At 52.3% G+C, this 26,519-nt stretch overlaps 1 protein-coding gene across 6 annotated transcripts in view; it reads right to left on the reverse strand.

Moving 5' to 3' along the window:
- RALGAPB (Ral GTPase activating protein non-catalytic subunit beta) overlaps positions 1–26,519 on the reverse strand; it is a 2,310,294-nt gene that overhangs the window by 244,971 nt on the left and 2,038,804 nt on the right. For all 6 annotated transcript variants that reach the window (XM_085618929.1, XM_085618931.1, XM_085618928.1 and 3 more), the window contains one exon: positions 3,507–3,615. In XM_085618929.1, the coding sequence (XP_085475055.1) occupies positions 3,507–3,615 (109 nt within the window). The remainder of the gene's footprint in view (positions 1–3,506; positions 3,616–26,519) is intronic.

Genomic DNA, 26,519 nt, shown 5'->3' on the forward strand with positions numbered 1-26,519 from the left:
TACCATCCAGTCTTGCGGGTCTAGGGCAGACAAGACCTGAGCAAGGGGGAGCATCTTGAACTTCTCCTTCCGGAGGAAGCGATTGACGTTCCGAAGGACTAAGATAGGACGCAGGCCCTTGTCCTTCTTTGGAACCAGGAATTAGTGGGAGTAACAACCACGACCTACTTCTGGCATCGAAACGCGCTCAATGGCCCCTTTGGCCAAGAGGGCCGCAACTTCCTGCTGGAGAAATGCCAAGTGATCCCCCGGAAAAGCCAGTTGTCCTCAGCCAGGCATGGCGGCGTAGCGCCACTGTCATGGAAATCGCTCTGCCCAGCACGTTAGCGGTATCAAGGCCACAACGAATTGTGATCTTGGCTGCGTCTCTCACCTCAGCAATAGCTTGGGAGAGCACCGTCCGTGTCTCCTCCAGACACTGGGGCAGCACCTGCGCAACCGTATCCCACACAGAGTGGGAATAACGACCCAAGAGGCATGCATTGTTCACAGACCACAGCCCTGAACTGGCGGAAGTGAAAATTTTCTTCCCAAACTGCTCCAGTTTCTTGGATTCCCTGTCCGGTGGTGCAGAAGGGAATGCGCTTGGAGAAGCTTGTACAACAGCTCTCAGGGGTAGGCTGTTGGGAGAGGAAAATTGGGTTGCCCGGGGCCAGGCGATGGAGTCAGACCACGTTCCTATCCACAGGAGTCCCTGTGTTGGGCCTGGACCAGGTGCCCAAAAGGACGTCTGAAAGTGCATCGTTGACCGGTAGTAGCGGCTCCGTAGAAGAAGATGCCAGCCGAAGCACTTCTGTCAGGAGGTTAGTCCTGACGGCCACTGTAGGGAGCACGAGGTGAAGAGCCTCAGCCGCCCTACGCAACACCTCTGAATAAGTACCACCCTCCTCCGTAGCCACGGTAGAAGGAGACAATGCGCCAGGTTCTGGAGAAAAATCCAGTCCACCTGCGTCCTCCAAATCCTCTTCCCAGTCTGGCTCTAACTCGCATTGGGCTGCGTGAGGGTCTTCATACCCCCGTCTTCCGCAACCTGCGGAGCAGGTGGGCAAGAAGGTGGGTGGGTAAAGGGATAGAAATTACCCATCGGCGTCGGAATCGGCGTCTGCCGACACTGGTCCGTCACCGTCTCCTCGTCTGGGTGGCAGCCGGGGACGGCATTGTCCGTTGCCGGCGGCACAGTAGGCGTCGATGTCGGTGGAGGTCGTATGAGGCCAACCCCCATCGGCTGTGATCCAGGCATGGATCCACGGGGGTCTTGCGCCGACGATGTCCGGGCCGGAGCCGGCGATGAAGAAAGGCGAGGACCACCAGTCAGGCCTGCGGGGCCTGAAGGTGTGCCGGCGGGACCCGACGGGCCAAATAGGTGGGCCATAGCAGACAGGAATTCCTGCAGCTGGGCCGGAGTCACGGATGGACCCGGGAAAGGAAGGTAGGCCCTGAGCAACTGCCTAGGCTCCTCCAGACAGAGGGGGTGGCACCACCCGCACACTCAGCGGTGTCGCACGACAGGCTAGGGGAAGGCGAAGAGCAACGCCGCTTCTTCGACTTCTCGTGCTTCATCTTACCTGACCCCGAGTGCGAAGACTTAGTCGAACGATGGTGGCGGCTCCGCAACCGGTCCCTCGACCTCCCACGGTACCGGGACCTTGAACTGCGCGGAGTCAACTCCCGGGCCTCAAGCAACTTTCGGGAAAACTCCCGCAAAGTTTTCGGAGCCATGGCTCGGCAGTCGGGGCACGACGAGGGGTCGTGGTCGCGCCCCAGGCAGTAGAGAGACTCGCCGTGTGGGTCCGTCACCGACATACTGCGGGGACAAGCCTCACAAGACTTAAAACCGGGCATCCCTATACACCAGGAGTCACAGACTCAAAAGAACAGAGACAAAAAGTCCCCAAAAACTCAGTCAAAAATTGACTGGGGGTACCGCTCTCTACGGATCTGCGTTTGCTGGCGCAGAAAAAGAAAGAACTGACGTCAGCATGTGTGGGCGTGTCTAAGTAGATCCAGCGATGTCATCTCGGCGACTATGACGCCAACGAGGTACGCAAAGTGGCACGACGACTCCTACCGACGCGCAGGGGTACTGCTAACGAAAACTTTCCGGATCCAGACTGACGCCTGGGAGTAATTCTAAGGTAAGGAATCTTTCACCAACGTGTTTCTTTCAGATATATATATTTAAGGTTGTTGGCAGTTGAATTCTTTATTCAAGGTCAGTACATGAGTGGACTGGACATTGGACTAAAGTTGTAAGCATGGTGTGTACCTGAGTGGTGTGAGGAAAGCCACCTAGGGAATACATGGCTTGTGGCTCATCCCATGCACTGTACCCTTCAGACCAACCCGTCCCCTGCGCCCTGGTGCAGGAATCTAGCCAATGAGGATTTTGTGCGATCGACTCAAGGGTATACCCATGCGGGGCATGCTCAGAGCAGGAAGGGTAGAGTGCTATATCCTGAAAAGGATGATGGAGCACGCTCTGTGGGCAGGGCCTGACTTAATAAATTAGGCCTGCTAAAGATGGGACTTTTTTTCAGCCCACACAAGGAGAAAAGCCCCCTTTAAGAAAATAATGCAGGAAGCACAGGTGATGAAGAGTTGAAACTGTTGATAGTGGTGATACCAGCTTGGTAATCTGTGTACACAAAATTATGTAGGGGCATCCAGCTTCCTATAAGGTAAAGGGGTTAGGAGGCTTGGGTGCAATTATAATGGTTTGGGTTTGAGAGGCCAATTGCCTGCATTCCCAGCCTTACGTTGAAAGGCTAATCCCTGCATTGTCAGCACCATTTGAGTGATTCTACTGAAGGAATGGAAAAATGGTGGTGGGACAGGATGGCGATCATTTGCCACCAAAGAGCTGACCTCATTTTGCTTGTTTCTACCTTAATGGCTGAAATTGAGCCTTTAATCAATAGGAAATATATATTCAGTTGCAGTCAGTTTAGTCTACAAAAATGGGTGTTGTGGTTTAACAGGTCTCTGGAATAGTTAAACGCAAGAAGGGAGGTTCAGCTGGAAGGGGCAGGGATGGTTTATGTGTGAAGTTGGCGAGGAGTAGGGTAGTTGTGGCTTGTCCTACATAACTATCTCAAGACAACATCAGAATAAATAAAACGGTTTTATAGATGATGAGAAAAACATTTTCAAATAGTGGTAAACATGTTAGTCACTAGTTTTCTAAAGCAAGAGTTTTCAAGAGTGTTCATAAGCAGTCGTAATCACTGTATATGAAAGGTTATTACATTTTGAGTTACTCTAAATCTGCACCAGGAAAATGCAACATTGGTCACCAAGGAATAGATTCATGTCAGCTTTTGAGAATAACCATTATGTCAATGAGTCCAGTTTAGATCACTGTGGGTAAATATCCTATGTGGGCTTCACTTAAGTATGACAACAACGCAGCTCACATGGACCAGCTTTGGAGATCCAGCATCTAAACATGCTTGTGACTAAACTGGGCTCTGACACTGCAACTTTGAATTTTGAAGAAATAGCAATACCTATATCATCGTACTGTTCAACCCAGACCACAGCCACCTTAGTCTCTGGTCCCAGCGGAGGAACTGCCCGACCTTGAGTCATCTTCTTTGCTCTGGAAGTAGGACTGAACTGTTTGGAAGAGAGAAATTGTATATGATAGTTGAATGAAAAGGACATAAATGTGATTCAATTGAAATGAGGGCTCTGCCTTAACTTTGAATTACTTTTTGTGCCTGCCTATTAAAAAAAATACTTTCCAACCATTGTGGAGGATAAATGGCATACTAGTCTTGAGATTTACCACACATGCCAGAATTTAAATGTTTTGCAACACAAAGTTGTGACTGCACAACACCAAGCACAGAAGCAACATATCTGTACCATTAGCCTCACTAACACATGGTTGTTAATCAGTCTCTCTGCTTTGTCCATGGATCAGGAACTTAACTTAAGCCCTTCCAGTCCTCACCCCCTCCATCAGAGGGTTCAATGACCAGTCATCTTCCTTCTTCCAACTCCACTCAATTACCCCTTTAAAGTATTTGATTTCTTCTTTAGCAATTGTCAGTGTGTTACACCAACTACTACCCCTTACATTAACAATCCTCAACCCTCTCTCCACGCACCTGTTAATCATGACCCTCATCTCTCAATCCTCCCTCTCAGTACCCTCCTCCCGCTACCCATAGCCCCAGATACTCCACAACCATCCAACAAGCTCCCAGTGCCATGTAATGCTCCACCATACCTCTTGATTACATTTCCCGCATCTGATCCCACCTTGCTGTTCAACACGGTAAGTCATCATCATTAGCCCTTAAAGCACAAGTTACTTACTTATGTAACAATACATCTGTAAGAGACGTTAGTTAGTGATACATTCCTTACCTTGGCATTTCCCGAGGCGTCAGACTGGGTCCGAAAAGTTTTCGTCAGCAGTACACCTGAGCATCGGTAGGCGTCGTCGTGCGGCTCTGCGTACGTCGCTGGCGTCGTAGTCGCCGAGATGATGTCGGAGCTACTTAGATGCGCCCACGCACGCTGACGTCAGTTCTGTACACGACTATCCACACCAGGAACGCAGAGCCATGCCAGAGACCGACTACTGATGCAATACAACTAGGGCCCCTAAAGAGATGACCTGAACCCTAGAGAACAGTTCGCAGAACAGGGAGGATGGGCGGGCGGTAAGGAATCTATCACTAACTAATGACTCTTATAGATATATCGTTACACAAGTAACTTGTGCATCTGAAAGAGACGTTAGTGATTGATTCCTTACCTTAGAATACATACCCAAGCAATACCAACCCCGGTGGTGGGTCTGCGAAATGAGATTACACCAGAAAGTCACTGAGAACCGAACGGCCAAAGAAGCAGTCTCTACGGACTTGACTGTCAAGGCAATAGCGCTTAGTGAAAGTATGCAGCGAGGCCCACGTGGCCGCCTGACAGATGTCTTGCAGTGGGACACAGCATCCCAATGCTGTAAAAGCCGCCGTCGCCCAAATCGAATGGGCGCGCAACCGTACCGGAGGCTCCTTTTTAGCCAAGGAGTAACAGGCTTGAATACACAAGACAACCCAGAGGGAGATAGTTTTCTTGTGCATAGCTCGGCCATTCATGGTGCCCACGGAGGTAACAAAGAGCTGGTTACCCACCCTGAACGGTCGTGTACAGTTGAGGTAAAATGAAAGCGCACGTTTTGGGTCCAGATGGTGGAGCCTCTCTGTAGGAAGGTGGATTTATGACTATGGTTACCCCCAACTTTTTGCCTAGTGTCTAGCTGGTTTTTCGACTTAGTTGGCCTGAGATCCTGCCATTCAGGGTCTCAGGCTGTCTGCTCCCTCTTTAAAATGGACTCAATGTACTTTAGGTGCATAACCCAATTGGTTAGAATCACATTATTGGCCCCTGTACAGTGTACCTTAGGTACCCAGGGCATAGGTGTACCCTAGGCCTACCAGGGGCTGCAGCATGTATTGTGCCATCCCTGGCCTGGCCTTCCATTATGACACAACTGGCTGATCACTCAGCTGGGGCAAGGTTGTGTAATCACTCCTTGCTTAGGTGTAGTATTCCTATACCTACCTTATATATAGACACCTGTGTACCTATCAGCCACTCCTATAGCAGGCCTTAACAATCCTGGAGGCAGAGTGCTTGGTAACATGTGAGATGGTGCTCTAGCATGAGCTGAGCCTGTCTGCAGCTTTCGGAACCATGTCCTTATAGCTGTTCTATGATATAGCCTACCATATACTCTTAAGGTGCCTTATAATCTTAAACGGTTATGGTAACTATGGTTTGGCTTTATCAAAACATGTCGTGTAAGGGGTCTAACACTTTGGAATAATACCCCCATACCATTTCTGGCAATGAGGATATTATTCCTCCCTTCTAGAGGGAGAACACATGTTGAAACCTACTTACCCTGTTAAAGTTAACCAGAGCCCCAGCATCACAAAATGGATGCTGCTGCCACAGACACAAGTCTGACCTCCTGCTGCTGGGAGTCCTTCCAGCGAGGGAGGCTTGGACAATAGGTTTCCTGCCTTGGGAGGTGCGAGCACCACCCCAGACAGGAGTTGGTGTATTGGGGTAGGGAGGGATGAAAGAAACTAGACACTGCTTGGGGCACACAAGGTGTCCCATGCATAGTCCAGTTCAAACCGGCGCAGGGGCACTGCAGCCCCAGCTCTGGCGCGTAACTGGACAAAGGAAAGGGGGTGTAACCACTCCCCTTCCTGGTCCCACCCATAGGAGGGACCTTGCAGGTAGCCCAGCCCACTAGCCCAGTATATCAGTAGGTAGCTGAGCCCTGCAAATTAGATTAACCTGAATCTGCAACTTGTACAGAAACTTTGGACCTTCGACATTCGACCTCAGGAAGAAGACTGAAGAAATCTCCCTTGTGGCCAAGGAGTGACCACCCTGGGCAACCAGGCACCATCCAGCGACCGCTGCTTGCTTTGCGACTGCTCCTACGATGGACGACTGCAGAGACTGACCAGCGCCGAGACTTCCAGACACCTCTGACCCAGATCCACATCTACAGCGAAGCTGAGACCCGTGGAGGCGACGAGGGACGTGGGACCGGCGACTTGGGAAAAGTGGCTAGTACCTGACTAGCGCGACTTCTGAGGCTTCCTCGAGGCTGTGCTTGGGGAATTGAGAAGCCCCCATCCCGAGCACCATCTGCAAAGAAGATCAGCTCCACACACTTCACGTGTTCTGCGTGGGGCCCTTCTGCACCCGAGTTGCTCGACGTGTTGTCCGGTTGCTGGCCCGTTGGCTAGTGACCTGTGCGACGACGAACCTTTGTTTTCATCTTGCTGGTCCGGCTCCTCCAGACTGGCACCCGCTCCTCTGTGAAAAAGAAGCACCCCAGACCTTCCTGGTCTGCACCAGAAGCAAGTCCTCCATCCTGCGTGGGTTCCGCTTGCCAAGGCTTGTTGGGTCCTGACTCGACTTCGACGCCGCCGACAGCAAGAGCCTTCGTGGGACAGCTCACCTCCTAGTCCTGGTCGTCCTCGACGCCTCCTGGTCCCCGTGGCTGCTGCGACAAGCTTCACCTCTCCACCTGCATCTTCACGACATCGCCTGGTTCCTTCCTGGTTCCTTCCCGGCTCCTGGCTGGTGACCTAGACTCTGTCCCTTCTGCTTGCAGGTATCCTTCCTTCTTGATTCCATCCTTGGAATCCACCGGAAACTCTTCACTGACTGCCTGTCAGCAACTTTCCTTCAGGCCTCCATAGGCGTCAACGACGAAACCCGACGCAAGTTCACACCTATGCACCCGCAGCCCGTGGGCTAGGTAACTTGAGTACTTCGGTGCTCACAAGGGTATAGACTATCCTAGGGTCTAGTTTCCAAGTCTCGACTTCCTAGCTATTCCAGAAGTGTCCTAAAACTGTTAATTTCTAACAACTTCCATTTCTATCGACTTTTACGCATTACGCGTGAGTGTTTCCACTCTGCACCTGAATCCCGTGGGCCTCCCACTTCCTAACCTTTGGTAGTATAGTGTAGCCCCAGCGATTCCCTAGGCCTAGGCCTATCCTGTGTTCGTGACAGTGGTTCTTATACCACTTACTTAGTATATGGTTTGCGTGGCCCCTAGGGCCTAACTGTATTACTTACCTGTGTGACTTAATGTATGCTTGAATAAGACTGTGTTGTACTTACCTCGAATCTCATAAAGAGTGCTGAGGGTTTGACTAGAATAAATACATTCTATTTTTATATATATCTGTTGTGGTGTCCTTTCATTTGGTATTCAAGGGATTACATATGGTATAACAGCTGGCTTCACATGCCATACAGAGTTTAGCCTAAGACTGCTCTTGTCCATGCTACCACTAGGATAGCTGGTCTATAAGGTTGACTTAACAACCAATCACCGCTGCCACCAATGTGAGAAGTTGGACTGATACAAGGTGTACACTAGAATTAGTGACATCATATATCAGGCCAACTTCTCACACTCTCTACCTCTCTGAAAGGGGGCAGAGGTGATAGCCACCAGGAAGACAGTTTTCAAAGTTAATAACCGTTAGGGACAGGTATGAAGAGGCTCAAAGGGATCACACACTAAGAATGTGAGAAGCAGGTTCAACTCCCACCGAGGCATCACAAAAGGAATAGGAGAGTAATGCCTTCGAGAAATCTAGTGACAACAGGGGACTTGAAAAGAGAGGGCTGATCAGGCAGCCTGAGAGAGGCTGAAATATCAGAAAGGTAGTCCTTAATGATGCCCAGAGCAGAGTCCTGCTGGGCCAAAGAGAGAAGGAACAATAGGACCTCAGAAGAGGGGCAGAAAGGGGATCTACAGCTATCGCTGTGCACCATGCCACAAATTTGTTCCACCAGCAGATGTATACAGGTTTATTTGAGGGACGCCTGGCTGCCAGATTCACAATACAGACTTCAGGAGGTAAGTCAAATGGAATCAACTGTCACCGCATAATCTCTGCGCAAGGAGGTGGAGGCTGGACAGGTTCGGGTGGAGGACCATCCCCTGCTGCTGCGACAGAAGATCCTCCCGAAGAGGCAGTCTTATAGGGGGGATCCACGCTCATAAGGAGTAGCGCGGGATACCAAACTCTTCGAGCCCAGCCCGGTGCCACAAGAATGACTTGGGCCCGGTGGCGTCTGATCTTTGTCAGCACTCTGGGTAGAGTGGTATAGACAGAAAGGCGTACAACAGACCGCAACACCACTCGCGACGAAAAGCGAGCTCTGAGCGAGTGCCGCCGTGGAAACGCCAAAGCACAGAACTGCTGACATTGAGCGTTGTGTGCAGTGGCGAAGAGATCCAACCAAGGTTCTTCCCACTATTGAAAGAGACCTTGTGCCACCTCCGAGTGAAGACGCCATTCGTGATCCAGCATGCACCGGCTGCTGAGTTCATCCGCCCTGGCGTTCAAAGAACCTGCCAAGAGTTGGACCACCAAGACAATGCCTTGGCGCTCCAGCCACGTCGAACAAGTTACTTACCTTCGGTAACGATGTATCTGTAAGAAACATTAGTTAGTTAGATTCCTCACCTTAGAATATCCCCAGGCGTCAGACTGGATCCGGAAGATTTTTCGTCAGCAATACCCCTTGCGCGTCGCTAGGCGTCGTCTGCGGCTCCGCGTCCGTCGTCGGCGTCGGAATGACGTCGGAGTACTTAGACGCCGCCCTCGCGCGCTGACGTCAGTTCTTGTACATAGCTTTCCGCGCCAGGAACGCAGAGCCATGCAAAGACCGACACTGGTGCCAAAAATAAAATCTAGGGGCCTGAAAAGGATAACCTTAACCCTAGATGTCAGTTCGCAGAACGGGGAGGATGGGTGGGTCGGTGAGGAATCTAACTAACTAATGTTTCTTACAGATACATCGTTACCGAAGGTAAGTAACTTGTTCATCTGAAAGAAACATGTTAGTTAGATTCCTCACCTTAGAATAGATACCCAAGCAATACCATCCCCGGTGGTGGGTCTGCGAACCAAGATCACACCAGAAAGTCCTGGAGGACAGAACGGCCAAAGAAGCCATCCCTCCGGACTTGGCTGTCAAGGCAATAATGCCTGGCAAACGTGTGTAGCGAAGCCCACGTCGCCGCCTGACAGATGTCCTGCAAAGGGACACCCCGTCCCAAAGCAGTAGTAGCCGCTGTGGCCCGAGTGGAATGGGCGCGCAGCCCAACAGGAGGGTCCTTTTTTGCCAAGGAATAACAAATTTTGATGCACAAAACGACCCACCGAGAGATGGTCCGTTTGTGCACAGCTTTCCCCTTCTTAGCACCCACGTATCCAACGAAAAGTTGGTCGTCCACCCGGAACTGCTTTGTGCGGTCCAAATAAAAGGAGAGCGCATGTTTTGGGTCCAGACGGTGGAGCCTCTCTTCCTCTTTGGAAGGATGCGGAGGCGGAAAGAAGGTGGGCAAGGTGACAGACTGCCCAAGATGAAATGGAGTCACCACTTTCGGAAGAAAGGAGGGACGAGGCCGAAGGACAACCTTGTCCGGATGAACAGAGAGAAAAGGAGGCTTTGAAGATAAAGCCTGGAGCTCACTCACCCGTCTAGCCGAGGTGATGGCTACCAGAAAAGCAGTCTTAAGCGTCAGCAGACGAAGAGGACAATTATGAAGAGGCTCAAAGGGAGCGCACATTAGAAATGTGAGAACAAGATTCAAGTCCCACTGAGGCATTACAAAAGGGACGGGAGGGAACGTGTGAGTAATGCCCCTTAGAAAGCGTGTAACTACAGGGGACTTGAAAAGAGAAGGCTGATCAGGAAGCCGCAAGAAGGCAGAGATGGCAGCAAGATAACCTTTCAGGGTGCCCAGGGCATAGCCCTGCCGGGCCAAAGAAAGAAGAAACAGGAGAACCTCAGAAAGAGGGGCGGAAAGGGGATCCACAGCCTTTGCTGTGCACCATGCCACAAATTTGTTCCACCGGCAGGCGTATACCGTCTTTGTGGAGGAACGCCTGGCTGCCAGAATGATATCACAGACTTCAGGAGGCAAGTCAAATGGCATCAACTGCCGCCGCTCAATCTCCACGCATGGAGGTGGAGGCTAGACAGGTTCGGGTGGAGGACTGTCCCCTGCTGCTGCGACAGAAGATCCTCCCGAAGGGGCAGACGTATCGGAGGATCGGTCAACATACTGAGTAGCTCGGGATACCAGTACCTTCGTGCCCAATCCGGAGCCACCAAGATGACTTGGGCCCGGTCGTGCCTGATCTTCTTCAGCACTCTGGGCAGAAGTGGTATAGGCGGATAGGCGTACAACAGACCGCAACTCCACTCGTGACGAAAAGCGTTGCCGAGCGAGTGCCGCCTTGGAAATTCCAACGCGCAGAACTGCTGACATTGCACGTTCTCTTCGGTGGCGAATAGATCTAACCAAGGCTCTCCCCACTGCTGAAAGAGACCTTGCGCCACTTCGGAGTTCAGACGCCATTCGTGATCCATCATGCACCGGTGGCTGAGTTTGTCTGCTCTGGCGTTCAGAGAGCCCGTCAGATGTTGAACCACTAGGGTGACGCCCTGGTGTTCCAGCCACGTCTAGAGGCGCAGAGCCTCCTGACAAAGGGTCCACGACCCCACCCCGCCCTGTTTGTTGCAATACCACATGGCGGTGGTGTTGTCCGTGAACACCTGCACGACCCTTCCCCTGACAGAGGGAAGGAAGGCTTTCAGTGCAAGCCGGATCGCTCTCAACTCCAACAGGTTGATGTGGAGACGAGACTCCGCTGGAGACCAGAGGCCTCTGATCTCCGCCTCTCCCATATGGCCACCCCATCCCAGGAGGGACGCATCAGTCACTACGACATGCTCCGGTTGGGGAAGGGAGAGGCTTCTGCCCATGACCCAATCGCGGTCCGTGAGCCACCACTACAACTGCTGTGCAGTGCCCTCCGAGATCAAGACATGGGAGGACAGGTTGCCGTGATGCTGGGCCCACTGAAACTTCAGGTCCCACTGCAGAGCCCGCATGCGCCGTCTGGCGTGATGCACTAGTAGGATGCAGGAGGCCATCAGCCCCAGAAGCCGCAACACTAGCCTGACCGAAACCCAGGATAGAGGCCGAAAGATGGGAATCAGGGCCTGAATATCCCGGACCCGCTGTTCCGGTGGATAGACCCGGAACTGCGCCGAATCGAGAACCGCTCCGATGAAGAGGAGCTTCTGAGAGGGACTCAGGTGTGACTTCGGCACGTTGATGGAAAACCCCAGCAAATGCAGGAGATCCGCCGTAGTCTGGAGGTGGGAGACGACTGCCTGGGGCGAGCCCGCCTTCAGCAACCAGTCGTCGAGATAGGGGAAGACTGGAATCCCTGATCTGCGCAGATGAGCTGCGACCACCGCCATCACTTTCGTGAACACCCGAGGGGCACTGGTGAGGCCGAAGGGGAGCACGGTAAACTGAAAGTGCTCTTGACCCACCGTCATGCATGGCGTGGCAGTTCGGGCTGGACTGTTCCCATGAGGCACAGGGTCAGACTGATTTGCATATGGCCATGTCTGAACTGGGGTGGCAGAGTGGGCTAAAGAACGGTGATGGATCAAACCCAGATCTGTTGACTGGGTGTGAGTGTTTGATTGGTTCTGATGCTCCGTCCATCACCACCCCTTTTTGTACCGCTTTGTTCGCCATAAGTTGGCAGGGTATGCTCAGACGTGAGTCCCTTGCTCACTTTGCCACTGGATTCAAGCAAGCCTGGCTGAAGACGGCTGAAATGCCAGAAACCGGTCCTAGGAAGCTTGTTTCCGGTCCAGGGAAGGCATGGCGTGGCAGTTCGGGCTGGACTGTTCCCATGAGGCACAGGGTCAGACTGATTTGCATATGGCCATGTCTGAACTGGGGTGGCAGAGTGGGCTAAAGAACGGTGATGGATCAAACCCAGATCTGTTGACTGGGTGTGAGTGTTTGATTGGTTCTGATGCTCCGTCCATCACCACCCCTTTTTGTACCGCTTTGTTCGCCATAAGTTGGCAGGGTATGCTCAGACGTGAGTCCCTTGCTCACTTTGCCACTGGATTCAAGCAAGCCTGGCTGAAGACGGCTGAAATGCCAGAAACCGGTCCTAGGAAGCTTGTTTCCGGTCCAGGGAAGGCATGGCGTGGCAGTTCGGGCTGGACTGTTCCCATGAGGCACAGGGTCAGACTGATTTGCATATGGCCATGTCTGAACTGGGGTGGCAGAGTGGGCTAAAGAACGGTGATGGATCAAACCCAGATCTGTTGACTGGGTGTGAGTGTTTGATTGGTTCTGATGCTCCGTCCATCACCACCCCTTTTTGTACCGCTTTGTTCGCCATAAGTTGGCAGGGTATGCTCAGACGTGAGTCCCTTGCTCACTTTGCCACTGGATTCAAGCAAGCCTGGCTGAAGACGGCTGAAATGCCAGAAACCGGTCCTAGGAAGCTTGTTTCCGGTCCAGGGAAGGCATGGCGTGGCAGTTCGGGCTGGACTGTTCCCATGAGGCACAGGGTCAGACTGATTTGCATATGGCCATGTCTGAACTGGGGTGGCAGAGTGGGCTAAAGAACGGTGATGGATCAAACCCAGATCTGTTGACTGGGTGTGAGTGTTTGATTGGTTCTGATGCTCCGTCCATCACCACCCCTTTTTGTACCGCTTTGTTCGCCATAAGTTGGCAGGGTATGCTCAGACGTGAGTCCCTTGCTCACTTTGCCACTGGATTCAAGCAAGCCTGGCTGAAGACGGCTGAAATGCCAGAAACCGGTCCTAGGAAGCTTGTTTCCGGTCCAGGGAAGGCATGGCGTGGCAGTTCGGGCTGGACTGTTCCCATGAGGCACAGGGTCAGACTGATTTGCATATGGCCATGTCTGAACTGGGGTGGCAGAGTGGGCTAAAGAACGGTGATGGATCAAACCCAGATCTGTTGACTGGGTGTGAGTGTTTGATTGGTTCTGATGCTCCGTCCATCACCACCCCTTTTTGTACCGCTTTGTTCGCCATAAGTTGGCAGGGTATGCTCAGACGTGAGTCCCTTGCTCACTTTGCCACTGGATTCAAGCAAGCCTGGCTGAAGACGGCTGAAATGCCAGAAACCGGTCCTAGGAAGCTTGTTTCCGGTCCAGGGAAGGCATGGCGTGGCAGTTCGGGCTGGACTGTTCCCATGAGGCACAGGGTCAGACTGATTTGCATATGGCCATGTCTGAACTGGGGTGGCAGAGTGGGCTAAAGAACGGTGATGGATCAAACCCAGATCTGTTGACTGGGTGTGAGTGTTTGATTGGTTCTGATGCTCCGTCCATCACCACCCCTTTTTGTACCGCTTTGTTCGCCATAAGTTGGCAGGGTATGCTCAGACGTGAGTCCCTTGCTCACTTTGCCACTGGATTCAAGCAAGCCTGGCTGAAGACGGCTGAAATGCCAGAAACCGGTCCTAGGAAGCTTGTTTCCGGTCCAGGGAAGGCATGGCGTGGCAGTTCGGGCTGGACTGTTCCCATGAGGCACAGGGTCAGACTGATTTGCATATGGCCATGTCTGAACTGGGGTGGCAGAGTGGGCTAAAGAACGGTGATGGATCAAACCCAGATCTGTTGACTGGGTGTGAGTGTTTGATTGGTTCTGATGCTCCGTCCATCACCACCCCTTTTTGTACCGCTTTGTTCGCCATAAGTTGGCAGGGTATGCTCAGACGTGAGTCCCTTGCTCACTTTGCCACTGGATTCAAGCAAGCCTGGCTGAAGACGGCTGAAATGCCAGAAACCGGTCCTAGGAAGCTTGTTTCCGGTCCAGGGAAGGCATGGCGTGGCAGTTCGGGCTGGACTGTTCCCATGAGGCACAGGGTCAGACTGATTTGCATATGGCCATGTCTGAACTGGGGTGGCAGAGTGGGCTAAAGAACGGTGATGGATCAAACCCAGATCTGTTGACTGGGTGTGAGTGTTTGATTGGTTCTGATGCTCCGTCCATCACCACCCCTTTTTGTACCGCTTTGTTCGCCATAAGTTGGCAGGGTATGCTCAGACGTGAGTCCCTTGCTCACTTTGCCACTGGATTCAAGCAAGCCTGGCTGAAGACGGCTGAAATGCCAGAAACCGGTCCTAGGAAGCTTGTTTCCGGTCCAGGGAAGGCATGGCGTGGCAGTTCGGGCTGGACTGTTCCCATGAGGCACAGGGTCAGACTGATTTGCATATGGCCATGTCTGAACTGGGGTGGCAGAGTGGGCTAAAGAACGGTGATGGATCAAACCCAGATCTGTTGACTGGGTGTGAGTGTTTGATTGGTTCTGATGCTCCGTCCATCACCACCCCTTTTTGTACCGCTTGACCCACCGTGAACCGCAGGTAACGCCAGTGGGCCGGCAGGACGGGGATGTGGAAATATGCGTCCTGCAAGTCCAACGCTACCATCCAGTCTCCAGGGTCTAGGGCAGCTAGAACCTGAGCCAAAGTTAACATCTTGAACCTCTCCTTCCGGAGGAAGGCATTGACGTTCCGGAGGTCCAAGATAGGGCGTAGGCCCCCTTTGCCTTTCTTGGGAACCAGAAAGTAGTGGGAATAACAACCACAACCTACTTCTGGGCTCGGAACGCGCTCGACGGCCTCCTTGGCCAAGAGGGCTGAAACTTCCTCGTGGAGCAGATTCAAATGATCCCCCGAGATACGGTGGTGCTGCGGTGACATGGCTGGAGGGGTCGTCTCGAAGGGGAGGGAGTAGCCCCTTCGAGACGATTTGCAGCACCCACCTGTCCGATGTGATGGACCGCCAGTGGAGCAGGAGTTGGCGAACTCTGCCGCCCACTGGCGTGGAATGGGCCTGAAAGCTCGGACTAGGAAGGCTTTGAGGCGGATGCTGCCGGGGTGGATGTGGGCTGACCGCGTCGTCCTCCAGAACCGCCTCGGCGGAAACCACGTCCGCGACCGCGCGCAGGTTGGTTCTGTGGCTGGTGGCTAGGCGTACGTGAGGAGGCACCCCTTCCTTGGCCACGAAAGGGGCGAAAGGCGGAAGTTTGCGACCGCGGGGCCGAGAGGCCCAAGGACTTGGCCGTAGCCCGGGAGTCCTTAAAGCGATTCAGCGCACTGTCCGCTTTCTCGCCAAAAAGGCGAGTGCCATCAAAAGGCATGTCCATGAGAGTGCTCTGGACATCGCCCGAAAATGACGTGGACCGCAGCCAGGCGTGACGTCTAAGCGCCACTGTGGTAGAAATTGCCCTACCCAGCGAGTCCGTAGTGTCAAGCCCACATCGGATAGCATGTCGCGCTGCATCCCTCCCATCAGGCAGAGCCTGGGTAAGTCGTGTCTGGACCTCCTCCGGACACAGGGGCAGCACGTCCTCCGCCGCATCCCACAGAGAGTGGGAATAACGGTCCAAGAGACAGGCGGTGTTCAAAGACCGCAGGCCCAAACTAAGGGAGGAGAACAGCTTCTTGCCAAACTGTTCCAGTCTCTTGGAATCCCGGTCCGGCGGAGCGGTCGGGAAGGAGGATTGGGAGGTAGAGGCCTGGATAACCAGGCTCTCGGGGGTAGGGTGTTGGGACAGAAAACTGGGGTCGCCCGGAGCAGGGCGGTGGCGCCTGGCGACGTTCCTGTCCACAGGAGGAACTGTGGAGGGCTTGGACCAGGTGCCCTGCAGAACATCAATGAGGGCCTCATTGAATTGCAGCAGAGGCTCAGTGGAGCTTGCTGCAGACTGAAGCACCTCAGTGAGGACGTTAGTCCTCACAGCCACGGCAGGCAGCTCGAGCCCAAGGGCTGCGGCCGCCTTGCGCAGCACCACAGAGAAAGCAGCACCCTCCTCCGAAGCCACAGTCGGAGGAGAGACGAATCCAGTGTCCGGAGAGGTATCCAGGCCACTGGCCTCCCCCAGTTCATCTGCCCAGTCCTGTGACATTTGAGCCTGAGCGGCCATAGGATCCTCGGATCCCTCCCAGTTGTCCCCATCATCCGATTCCTGGTATACAGGAGGAAGGATCGGAGCCGGGCGATAGACAAAATGTGTCTCCAGCGGCGCCGAACGCGGCGTCCATCGACGCCGTATCGGCGCCGGGCCCGGAGTGGGGCTTAACTGGGGCTCGACGTCGTGCGGAGTCGGCGTCGGAGGTGGTACCGGTGTCGACGCCGGCGGAGGAGGCGTGACGAGGTTGACCGGCGTCGGCGGGGACTCGGGAACGGGTCCCTCGGGCGCTTGCGGCGTCGAGGCCGGAGCCGTCAACGGCGCCGGGGCCGGAGCCGCCGGCAGGCAAGGTAGCCCAGTCGGATCCGCGGGGCCCGAAGGCGCGCCAGCGGGCATCGACGGCGGAGCCAGGCTCCTCATGGCCGAGAGGAAGGCACTGACTTCCGCCGGCGTCGCGTCAGTCCCAGGGACCGGTGGGTATGGGGACTTGCGCGGCGCCTGCGGCTCCGCCGGAGCCGCGGGGGTGGAACCACCCTGACCCTCGGCCGAGTCGCGCGACCGGCGAGGGAAGTCCGAAGAGCGGTGTCGCCTCTTGGACTTCTTGGAGTGCTTCGACTTACCCGAAGACTTGGATCCCGACGACCGATGATGACGTCGGCTGCGGCTCCGCGACCGATCCTTGGACCTCCTCCTGGACCGGGATCGAGAGGGGCGCGGAGCCGAGTGGCGAATCTCGAGAAGCTTACGGGACCGCTCCCGTCTAGCCTTCGAGGTCAGGGCCTTGCAGTCCGAACACGACTCCGCGTCGTGGTCGAGGCCCAATCAGTAAAGGCACCGGCGGTGATGGTCTGTAACCGACATCAAGCGGCTACAGTCAGCACAGGCTTTAAAACCAGGCATCCTACCGGCACCGAAGTCGAGACAAGATCAAAAAGGATCGAAAAAGTTAGTCAAAAAATGACTAAAGGGGTAGCTCTCCCGGATCTGCGCTTACTGGCGCGGAAAAAAGAAGAACTGACGTCAGCGCGCGAGGGCGGCGTCTAAGTACTCCGACGACGTCATTCCGGCGCACGACGCCGGCGACGGAGCCGCAGACGACGTCTAGCGACGCGCAAGGGGTATTGCTGACGAAAAATCTTCCAGATCCAGTCTGACGCCTGGGGATATTCTAAGGTGAGGAATCTAACTAACGTGTTTCTTTCAGATCAGCGGTGCAGAGCCACCCGACCTAGGGTCCACTACCCCACACCGCACTGCTCGTTGCAGTTCCACATGGCGGTGGTGTTGGCTGAGAAGACCTGAACTACCCTCCCCTGGACAGAGGGAAGTAATGCTTTCAGTGCAAGTAGGATCGCCCTGAGCTCTAAAAGAATGATATGGATCTTGGACTCCGCCGGAGACCAGAGGCCGTTGGATCTCCGCCTCTCCTATGTGGCCCCCCCATTCCAGGAGGGGCGCGTCCGTCACCACTGTGCGCTCCGGTTGGGGAAGGGAGAGGGATCTGCCGCTGATCCAAAGCAGGTTTGGGAGCCACCACTGCAAGTGTTGTGCAGTGCCCTCTGAGATCCGGACGTAGACAGACAGGTGTCCCTGATGCTGCGTCCAGTGGAACTTCAGGTCCCACCGCAGAGCCCACATACGCCTGTTGGATTGAGGGATCAGCAAGATGCAGGATGCCATGAAGCCCAGCAGCCTCAGTGTTGTTTTGACTGAAACCCAGGACAAGGGCTGAAAGATCGGAATGATAGCCCTAACGTCCCAGACTCGTATTTTGGGCGGATAAACCGAAAATTGTGCCGTGTCCAGAACTGCTCTGATGAAGAGGAGCATGTTAGGGGAAATCAGCATCCTGAACTTCACCGTCCCGAGGAAGTGATTGAAATACCGGAGGGCTAATAAAGGACGCATACCCGTGCCCTTCTTTGGCAGCAAGAAGTAGTTCGAATGACAACCAAGACCCACTGTGGGCGTTGTACGCTCAATGGCCCCTGTGGCCAAGAGGGACGCAACTTCCTCTGGAGAAGTTTGAAGTGAGCCCCCGACATGCGGTGGAACAGAGTTGGCATGGTTGGAGGGGTAACCTCAAAGGGGAGGGAGGAGCCCTTTTGACTATCTGCAAAACCCACTTGTCTGAAGTGACGGTAAGCCAGTGGAGGAGGCGATGGTAAATCCTGCCGCCCACTGGCGTTAGGTGGGCCTGAAACACCGGACTAAGAAGGGAAGAGGAGTTGGCCTAACGGCTAAGGCGCTCGACCTCGGACCTGGGGAACTGGGTTAGAGTCTCGGTAATGACGCTGAACATCCTGTGATTCTGGGCAAATCACTTAATCTCAACCGTGCCTAACAAAGAGTGAATGTGTCCTAATGTAACGTAACTGGTGCTATGTAATGCGCTCTGATACCTGATTGGATTTGGGTCAAGTTCGTGCTATATAAAATTCTGCAAAAAAAAAAAAAAAAAGGTTTGGAGGCCGGGGCGGTGGTGGACTGACCTGCCCGCTGGCCCCGTGACCCACCGCAGCAGGACCCCCGTCCACGGCTGCACTGAGACTCCACGTGGCGGAAAGGCCCAAGGACTGGACCGTTGCCTGTGAGTCCTTAAAGCATGCCAACATGCAATCCGCTTTGTCACCAAGGAGGTGCGTGCCATCAAAGGGCATGTTTAACCAGGTGGTCCTAACATCTTCCGAGAAGCCTTCTGAGGCAGGCTTAACGGCAGAGTGCCACTTTTGTGGAATGTGCCCAGGCGAGGGACTCAGCGGTATGAAGGCCACAACGTATAGTGAATTATGCTGCATCTCTCCCCTCGGTAATGGCTTGGGAGAGCACCGCCCGAGCCTCCACCGGAGAGTGAGGCAGCACCGACGCCACTGTGTCCCACACAGGGTGGGAACAGCGACCCAAAAGGCAAGCAGCAGTCACCAACCGCAGTCTGTAACTGGCAGAGGGGAATATCTGTCTTCCAACTGCTCTAGTGGTTTGGAATCCCGATCCAGAGGTACGGAAGGGAATGCGCTTGGAGAGGCAGAAGCCTGGACAACGTGACTCCCCGGCGTTGGGTGCTGAGTGAGGAAACTGGGGTTGCCCACAAGAGCCCCTGTGTTAGGTGTGGACCAGGCGTGTAAAGAAACGTCTGGAAGTGCATCGTTAGAGGGGCAGTAGCAGCTCCGCCGAGGAGGCCATTGTGTGCAACACTTCAGAGGAGATTGGTGCTGATAGGCACTGTCGAGAGCTTGAGGTGAAGAGCCCCGGCCGCCCCATGTAACACCACATAAAATATTCCAACCTCTTCCGTAGCCACGGAAGAAGGGGAACAGTGTATTAGGATCTGGAGAGAAATCCAGATTGCCTGGATCCTCCCCAGTGTCATCCCTCTGATTCATCCTCACACTGAGCTGTAAGAGGGTCCTCAGACCCCTCCCAGTCTTTGCCGTGGTCCGTGTGAGAGGCCGAGAAGGACGAGGAGCCCTGGGAAAGGGATAAAATTTCCCCTCCCGGACTAGGAATCGTGGAGAATAAGCCAATCCAGGCTCGACGTAGCCCGGCCGTGGAGGCAACTGCGCGTGTCTGGCGCCAGAGCCATCGGCGGCGCTGAGGCCGGAGCCAACGGGGGCGCCGCGGCCGGAGCCAGTGGCGGCTCCGAGGCCGGAGCCTGCGGCACCCCAGGGTATCTTGCCGACGGAGCCAGGGCCAAAGGTGGCAGCACGGGGGCAGAACCACCCAACAGTTCCATGGGGCCCGAAGGCGCTCCGGAGGGACCCGAAGGGGCAAATAAACAGCCCATGGCCGACAGTAACACCAGTATTCCTTCCGGAGTGGCGTACGGCCCCGGGGAAGGCAGGTAGGCCGCAGGCAACAAAGAAGGCTTCACCGGATTCGCGTGAACACCCGCCCCCTCCAGCACGTCCCATAACTGGTGAGGGGTAGGTGAAGAGCGACGCCGCCTCTTCGACTTGGTATGGCGCTTCGACTTACCTGACCCCTATGCCGACGAACGATGGTGTCTGCTCCGCGACCGGACCCTCGACTGCCCACGGGAGCGGGACCTTGAGTGGCGCGGAACCAATTGCCGGGCTTCAAAGAACTGCCGGGAACGCTCCCGCAAAGTCTTCGGCGCCATGGCCCGACAACTGGGATGGGGCACGTCTCGGGATTATAGACGTGCGCGAAGCAGAAGAGACGCACGACATGCGGGTCCTCCGTTGACGGGTTCCGACGGCAGTCCCTACAGGACTGAGACCCTACTGCACCAGAAGTCGAGTACTCGACAAAGCAAGAGAAACAAATCTCAGAAATCAAGTCAAAAATATGACTAAGAGTACCGCTCTCTCTCGGATCTGCGCTTGCTGGCATGGAAAAAGAAAGAACTGATGTCAGCGCGCGTGGGCGCATCTAAGTAGCTCCGACGACGTCAACTTGTCGACTCGAACGCCAGCGACGTACACGGAGACGCACGACGACGCCTACCGACGTGCAGGGGTACTGCTGGCAAAAACTTTCCGGATCCAGTCTGACGCCTGGGGATATTCTAAGGTAAGGAATCTATCACTAACGTGTCTCTTTCAGATACTTACACTTCAAGCACCTCTGTATCACAGAAACCACATTCCAGCTTTATGAAAGTCACAAAGGATGGCATGAAATGTTGCTGATCTTCAGTGGTTCTTCTGATTGATATGCTTTTTCCCCACAGATTCCTTATGGGAATCATCCTCAGTGTTGAGGAGAACATTATAGTAATGCATTTATAGCTTGGTGTTTTGGATAGGAGAGGTGCTGGAATGGCTGCTTCAGAAACAGTAACAAAAGCATGCTTGAAAAGATAGATCATACAGGGGGATGGAATTTTAAAAAAAATATCTACTTGTCCATGGGGCAGGTTGCTTCATAAATCTACTTGTCTTGTAACAAAATCCACTTGGCCCTTTGGTGCAACAAATTATGGCACCAATCTCATTATATAAGAGCTCTGATATAGCTCTGATATATGCCAGGACTCAAACCTTAGTAGTGTTTGAATAATAGCAATCCCCTTATGTTTCCACAGGCCACGTTTCAGCAGATCTACATACTGGGGCTGAACGCCACGGTAAGAATATTTCAAGGGTAAGAATGCCTTTTTGAGTCAGTGCAAACCTACTAACTTGCATGTTTTAAGGGTTTTCAACAACTCTTCTCTAATCTTTTTCCATACCGAGAAATGTTGGAAATTTACTCTTGACAATGGCAGGCGTAAACCGTCTTCCAGAGTTGGGAAAAAAGTGGTTGGGGGGGAAGTGAACTTGCAAACACTCAGATTTTTGCATGAGCAAATCTTCACATGCATATTTGCTCATGCTAAAATGCAGTTCACTACTTCAGTATTATTTCTTGTCCTACTTCTGTAAATTCTTGGGAATTCACGAACACTGTATAGCAGCATTTAAATGCAAGGAAATATACCATGGGTGCACTTTTGAGACTTTCTTTAATATTTGGGCCCCTAATTTGGTCTGGCTTTGACCGTGAACTTTTGTGTTTATTAAAATTTTCTCTCTCTCTCTCCATATATATTCCAAAAAGCTTTATTCGACGTTAAGTCATAGAAGTACAGTACATACAAATACAATAAAACTCCATGATATAATGTATATACATATTTAAAACCAAGACTGGTACTTCGTGACGTCAAGAATTTCATATAAGAATAAAACATTCTTAAACTACAATAAGGTACTAAGATCAATAAGAGTTCATTTCAAACATTAGGACCTGAGATATACAGAAGAATTGCAATAATAAAAATACATTTCATACTATTAGATGTTATTCAGACCGTATAAAATTAACTTCACAAATCCTTCAAAGTGCCTATAGTGCCTTCAATCTGATGACCCAAGACCATCCGAGAAATTTTGACATTGCAATGACTATGGGAGCTGACGTGTTCGTGCGCAGGATTCTTAGTGCCTCTCCACTCACTCTAGTCCCCATTGTCCTACAGATTGGTGCCAGCCATGCACGACGCGGCACTACATACGAGGGGCAGGTGAACAGCAAATGGGCCATTGTCTCTGTCTGGGCCATACACATTGGACAAACTCTGCCGCCCTCTGCAGTCCATCCTACTGTGTAGGACCAAATGAGAAGTGAGCCTACCCTGAACTGAAACTATAATTTCCGGTCTTGAGGTTTTGTTATTAAGTCCCAGTACTGCTCCAGGTGTGGGGATGGTTTAAAGTCCATAAAACAGCCCGTGAGAGAGGACATGTCCGCATTTCTGTTAGTGTTAAAAATAATAGTGGCCCAGTATTTCTATTTTAGGGACTCCTTAGATGGAAAAGACACAACTGAGGGATTCTCCCAGAGTGTTTCCAAACGCATACTTACTAGGATTGCTCTGACCTCCCTGAGCAATTTGATTTTGTGGAAGTGGTCAACGCTGATTAGGTCTTTTAGACCTGCAGCATAAGTTGCTAGTTCAGGGGTTGACCAGATTCTTCGCCAGTATAGTATAGGGCGGAGTCTTGCTGCATCGGCTAGTGCTTTTCTACCTGGATCATATAACAATGGGTGGATAGAGGTGCTTTGCAGGAGGTTCGTGATCTTTCAGAAGAACATATTTTCAGCAACGGTTAACTTTAACATCTTTTCGAGCCCCCGAGTTCAGCTCCATATAGGGCAGAGCTGACCACTTTCATGTTGTACATTTGACCGGGCTAACTGGTTTTGTTGTCGATGTGTTGTATACTCCAGATAGCTGCTGGTGCTTTAATGTGGCCATGTCAAGATGTTGATCCTATCTCATGTTGTTCTGTAATATAACCCCCAAGTATGTAAAGGAACTAACTTGTTCTAGAGGTCGGCCGTTCATAAGTAAACCTCTGAATCCCTTATGAGGGATGAACGTCATTAATTTTGTTTTGGAAACGTTGACTTCCAAGCCCCGTAGTGAGCAAAACACCTCGAAACGATTCAATGCTCGCTGTAAACCATTCGCAGTTTTTGAAATACTTAATACATCGTCAGCGAACATTAAAATCGGGATTTTTACACCTGCTAGAACTGGGGCATCAGTTGAGGTAGACTCTAAAAACTTTACAATTCCGTTAATAAACAAAGAAAGCAATGTGGGCGCCATTACACAACTTTGCCGCACACCTTTCTCTACGGGAAAGCAGCTGGTTACATTGCCCTGAGTGCCCCAGCGAATGTGGGCGAAGTTATCATCATGGAGTCTAACAATGAGGGCAAGCAGTTGAGGTAACATCCCCATCTCTTGCAGCACTATCCAGAATTTCGCGCGGGGCACTAGATCAAAGGCTGATTTGAGATCAACAAAGGCAGCATATAAGCTGCCCTTCCTAGGACCACCGATCTCCAGTATATTAATTGGAATCTAAACACCTGATCAATTGTGCTCATGTGCGATCTAAACCCAGCCTGCAGGGGAGACAAGATGGACCGCTCTTCAATCCACTCTTGGTCTTTATTTAGGACTAACTGCCCCATTATTTTTTGTAGGGAATCTATCAGGGTGATGGGCCTGTAATTGCCTGGGTGCGATTTGTCACCTTTTTTGAAGACCGGAATGATCTCTGTACCCTTCCAGGAACCAGGTAGCGGGGCTCCTCGAGCAATTACATTTGCTACTATAACAATATATCTGCTCCATTTTTGGTTATCATGAAGATATATATCGGCCGGGATAGCGTCTGGACATGGAGCTCTTCCACTCGTTACTGCGCCTAGAGCAGTGATAACCTCATCCTCTACAAATGGTGTACCTTAATGAAACAAATGTGGTAAATCGGATTGATTACCTTCAGTTCCACTATGCGCATATTGAGGTTTGAAGTGGTTGACGCTCCTGAGTTACATGATTCTGTTGTGTGGTCGGGTGGCCTCCTCTACCCCAATTCACTATGTTCCAGAACTGCCTGGAATTTTTACTAGCGCTATTTAATCTGAGTTCCTGCCATCTGCTTTCATCCCACTCTTTCTTTGCCTGCTCCTGGGCCCTTCTATATTTTGATCTAGCTGCCCGTACTATGACTGGATCACCAGCCTTAATCGAATTCCATAGAAACCTGCGGGCCTTAGTGCATTCCTCATTAAACCAAGCGGTACCTTTAATCTGTTGTGAATCATTACTCTTGTGTTGCCTCGTAAAGTGTGAACGTAAGAGGGCAAAGAATTTATTATGAATTTCGATAATGTGCCCAGGGACCTCAGAGCTACACAAGCCTCCATCTCAGCTAAAGTCCCGTCTATGCCTGCATTAATGCTGCTATGGCTCAATATATAGGGCAAAGAGGAGGGGTGAAAGCAGACACCCTGCCTCGTGCTATTTGAAAGGATGAGGAGGACATCCCATTTACTCTAACAAAAGCTCGAGGTGTCTGGTATATACAATCGCTCCCCAAAACCAAAGCGAGGTAAAGTATAGAACAGGTAACTCCACCATACCCGGTCAAACGCCTTTTCCGCGTCTTTTAACAGGAATAGGGCTTCCCTCTCAGAGCGGTGCACGCTGTCTATAAGATGGAGAAGTCGCATCGTATTGTCTCCACCTTGCCTAGGGGGGATACACCCTGCCTGGTCCAGATCTATCAGCCCGCCATCATCGGACCCAAACGGGCAGCCAGCACCCCATAAAAAGCTTCACGTCTTGGTTAAGTAGGGAGATTGGGCAGTACGACCCGCATAGACTGGGGTCCTTGTGAGGCTTGAGGATCACGGAGATCGATGCTTCCACCATGGAGTCAGAGATCGTGCCACTATCCAGAAAGGAGTTAAACAGCCTAGTGAGGAGAGGGGACAGTTCTACACAGAAGGTCTTGTAAAATATGGCTGGGTACCAGTCAGGGCCCGGGGCCTTGTTTAACTTCAGCCGAGCAATGGCCGATATGACTTCTTCTGGGCGATGGGCTCGTCCAATTGACTCGCCTGATCCTTGGGAAGAGCAGTGAGATTACACATTTTGTGGTATTCACTCACGGCCGGCTGCCCGGTGTCTTCCTTGGTGTACAAGGCTTGATAAAACCGTTTAAATGTGTCTGCTATCTGACTATTTGCGTAGACCTCCTCCCCGATGACGTCTTGATCATGGGTATCGCCTCTGCTAGTGTTCGAGCCCTCAACCTCCCACATTTGTTGCTGCTTAACCCCTTCCATGCTGGACGGATTCCCCTGCTGTGCTGATCTTTTCCTGCGCGGGCGTGGTCATGACGGAACGGTTCCGTCATGAGCACAGCTCAACCGTGGCTCATGACGGAACCGTTCCGTCATGAGCACCGAAGGGGTTAAGTAAAACTCATGCTCAATTCGAATAAAGTCAAACGGCGCATGCACAAATTATCAATGACAGCCGCAACTAATCAATAGTTTTTATTTAAATAAAAACTATTGATTCGTTGAGGCTGTCATTGATAATTTGTGCATGCGCCGTTTGACTTTATTCGAATTGAGCATCAGTATTGGCAGTTTTGTGGTTTTTCTTGTTAAGGGGCTTAGCCGCACTCAAAACCAAACCCATTATTGTTCTCTTAAGTAATACTCATGTCATAAACGCAGTAGCGCATACTCCGCCCTGTCCAAGTCAAGGCGCTTTAATAGGAGCCTTTTCCTTTCCAACTCCATCTACACCCTTGGCACTCCTGTGCGTTTATGTACCACTTCCAACTCCCTCACCTCTTGTGTGATGTCCTGTCTCGTTTCCATGCGCTTCCTATTCTCTGCATAGGATATAGCCATGAACTTCCCCGTACCACCATTTTCAGGGCCTCCCAAATTGCAGGTAATGGGGTATCTGCTCTATCATTATGTTTTATATATTCTACAATTTTCCCCTGATCTCTTTCACTGTGTGCTGTGATTGTAACAGTCCCTCACGCAAACGCCATCGTGTCGGAGTGGGAGTGGCTCCTCCCGTGTGCAGTGTGACTGTAATTAAGGCATGATCCGATAATGAGCGAGGCTCTATTGAGGACTCCCGTATGCTAGTCAAGAGCGTTGTCGACACTAGGAAGTGGTCTAGGTGCGCGTACGACTTATGGGCAGCTGAATAATGTGTAATCCCGTGTGTCTGGGTGATGAAGGTGCCAAATGTCGTGCAACCCGCATTCTGCCAGCCATTCCTTACTCTCAGAGGAGATCGTACCCGTCTGAGCTTGTCGCTGGCAAGATC

This window comes from Triturus cristatus, chromosome 7 (genome assembly GCF_964204655.1).
Source record: "Triturus cristatus chromosome 7, aTriCri1.1, whole genome shotgun sequence".
Classification (NCBI taxonomy): Eukaryota; Metazoa; Chordata; class Amphibia; order Caudata; family Salamandridae; genus Triturus; species Triturus cristatus.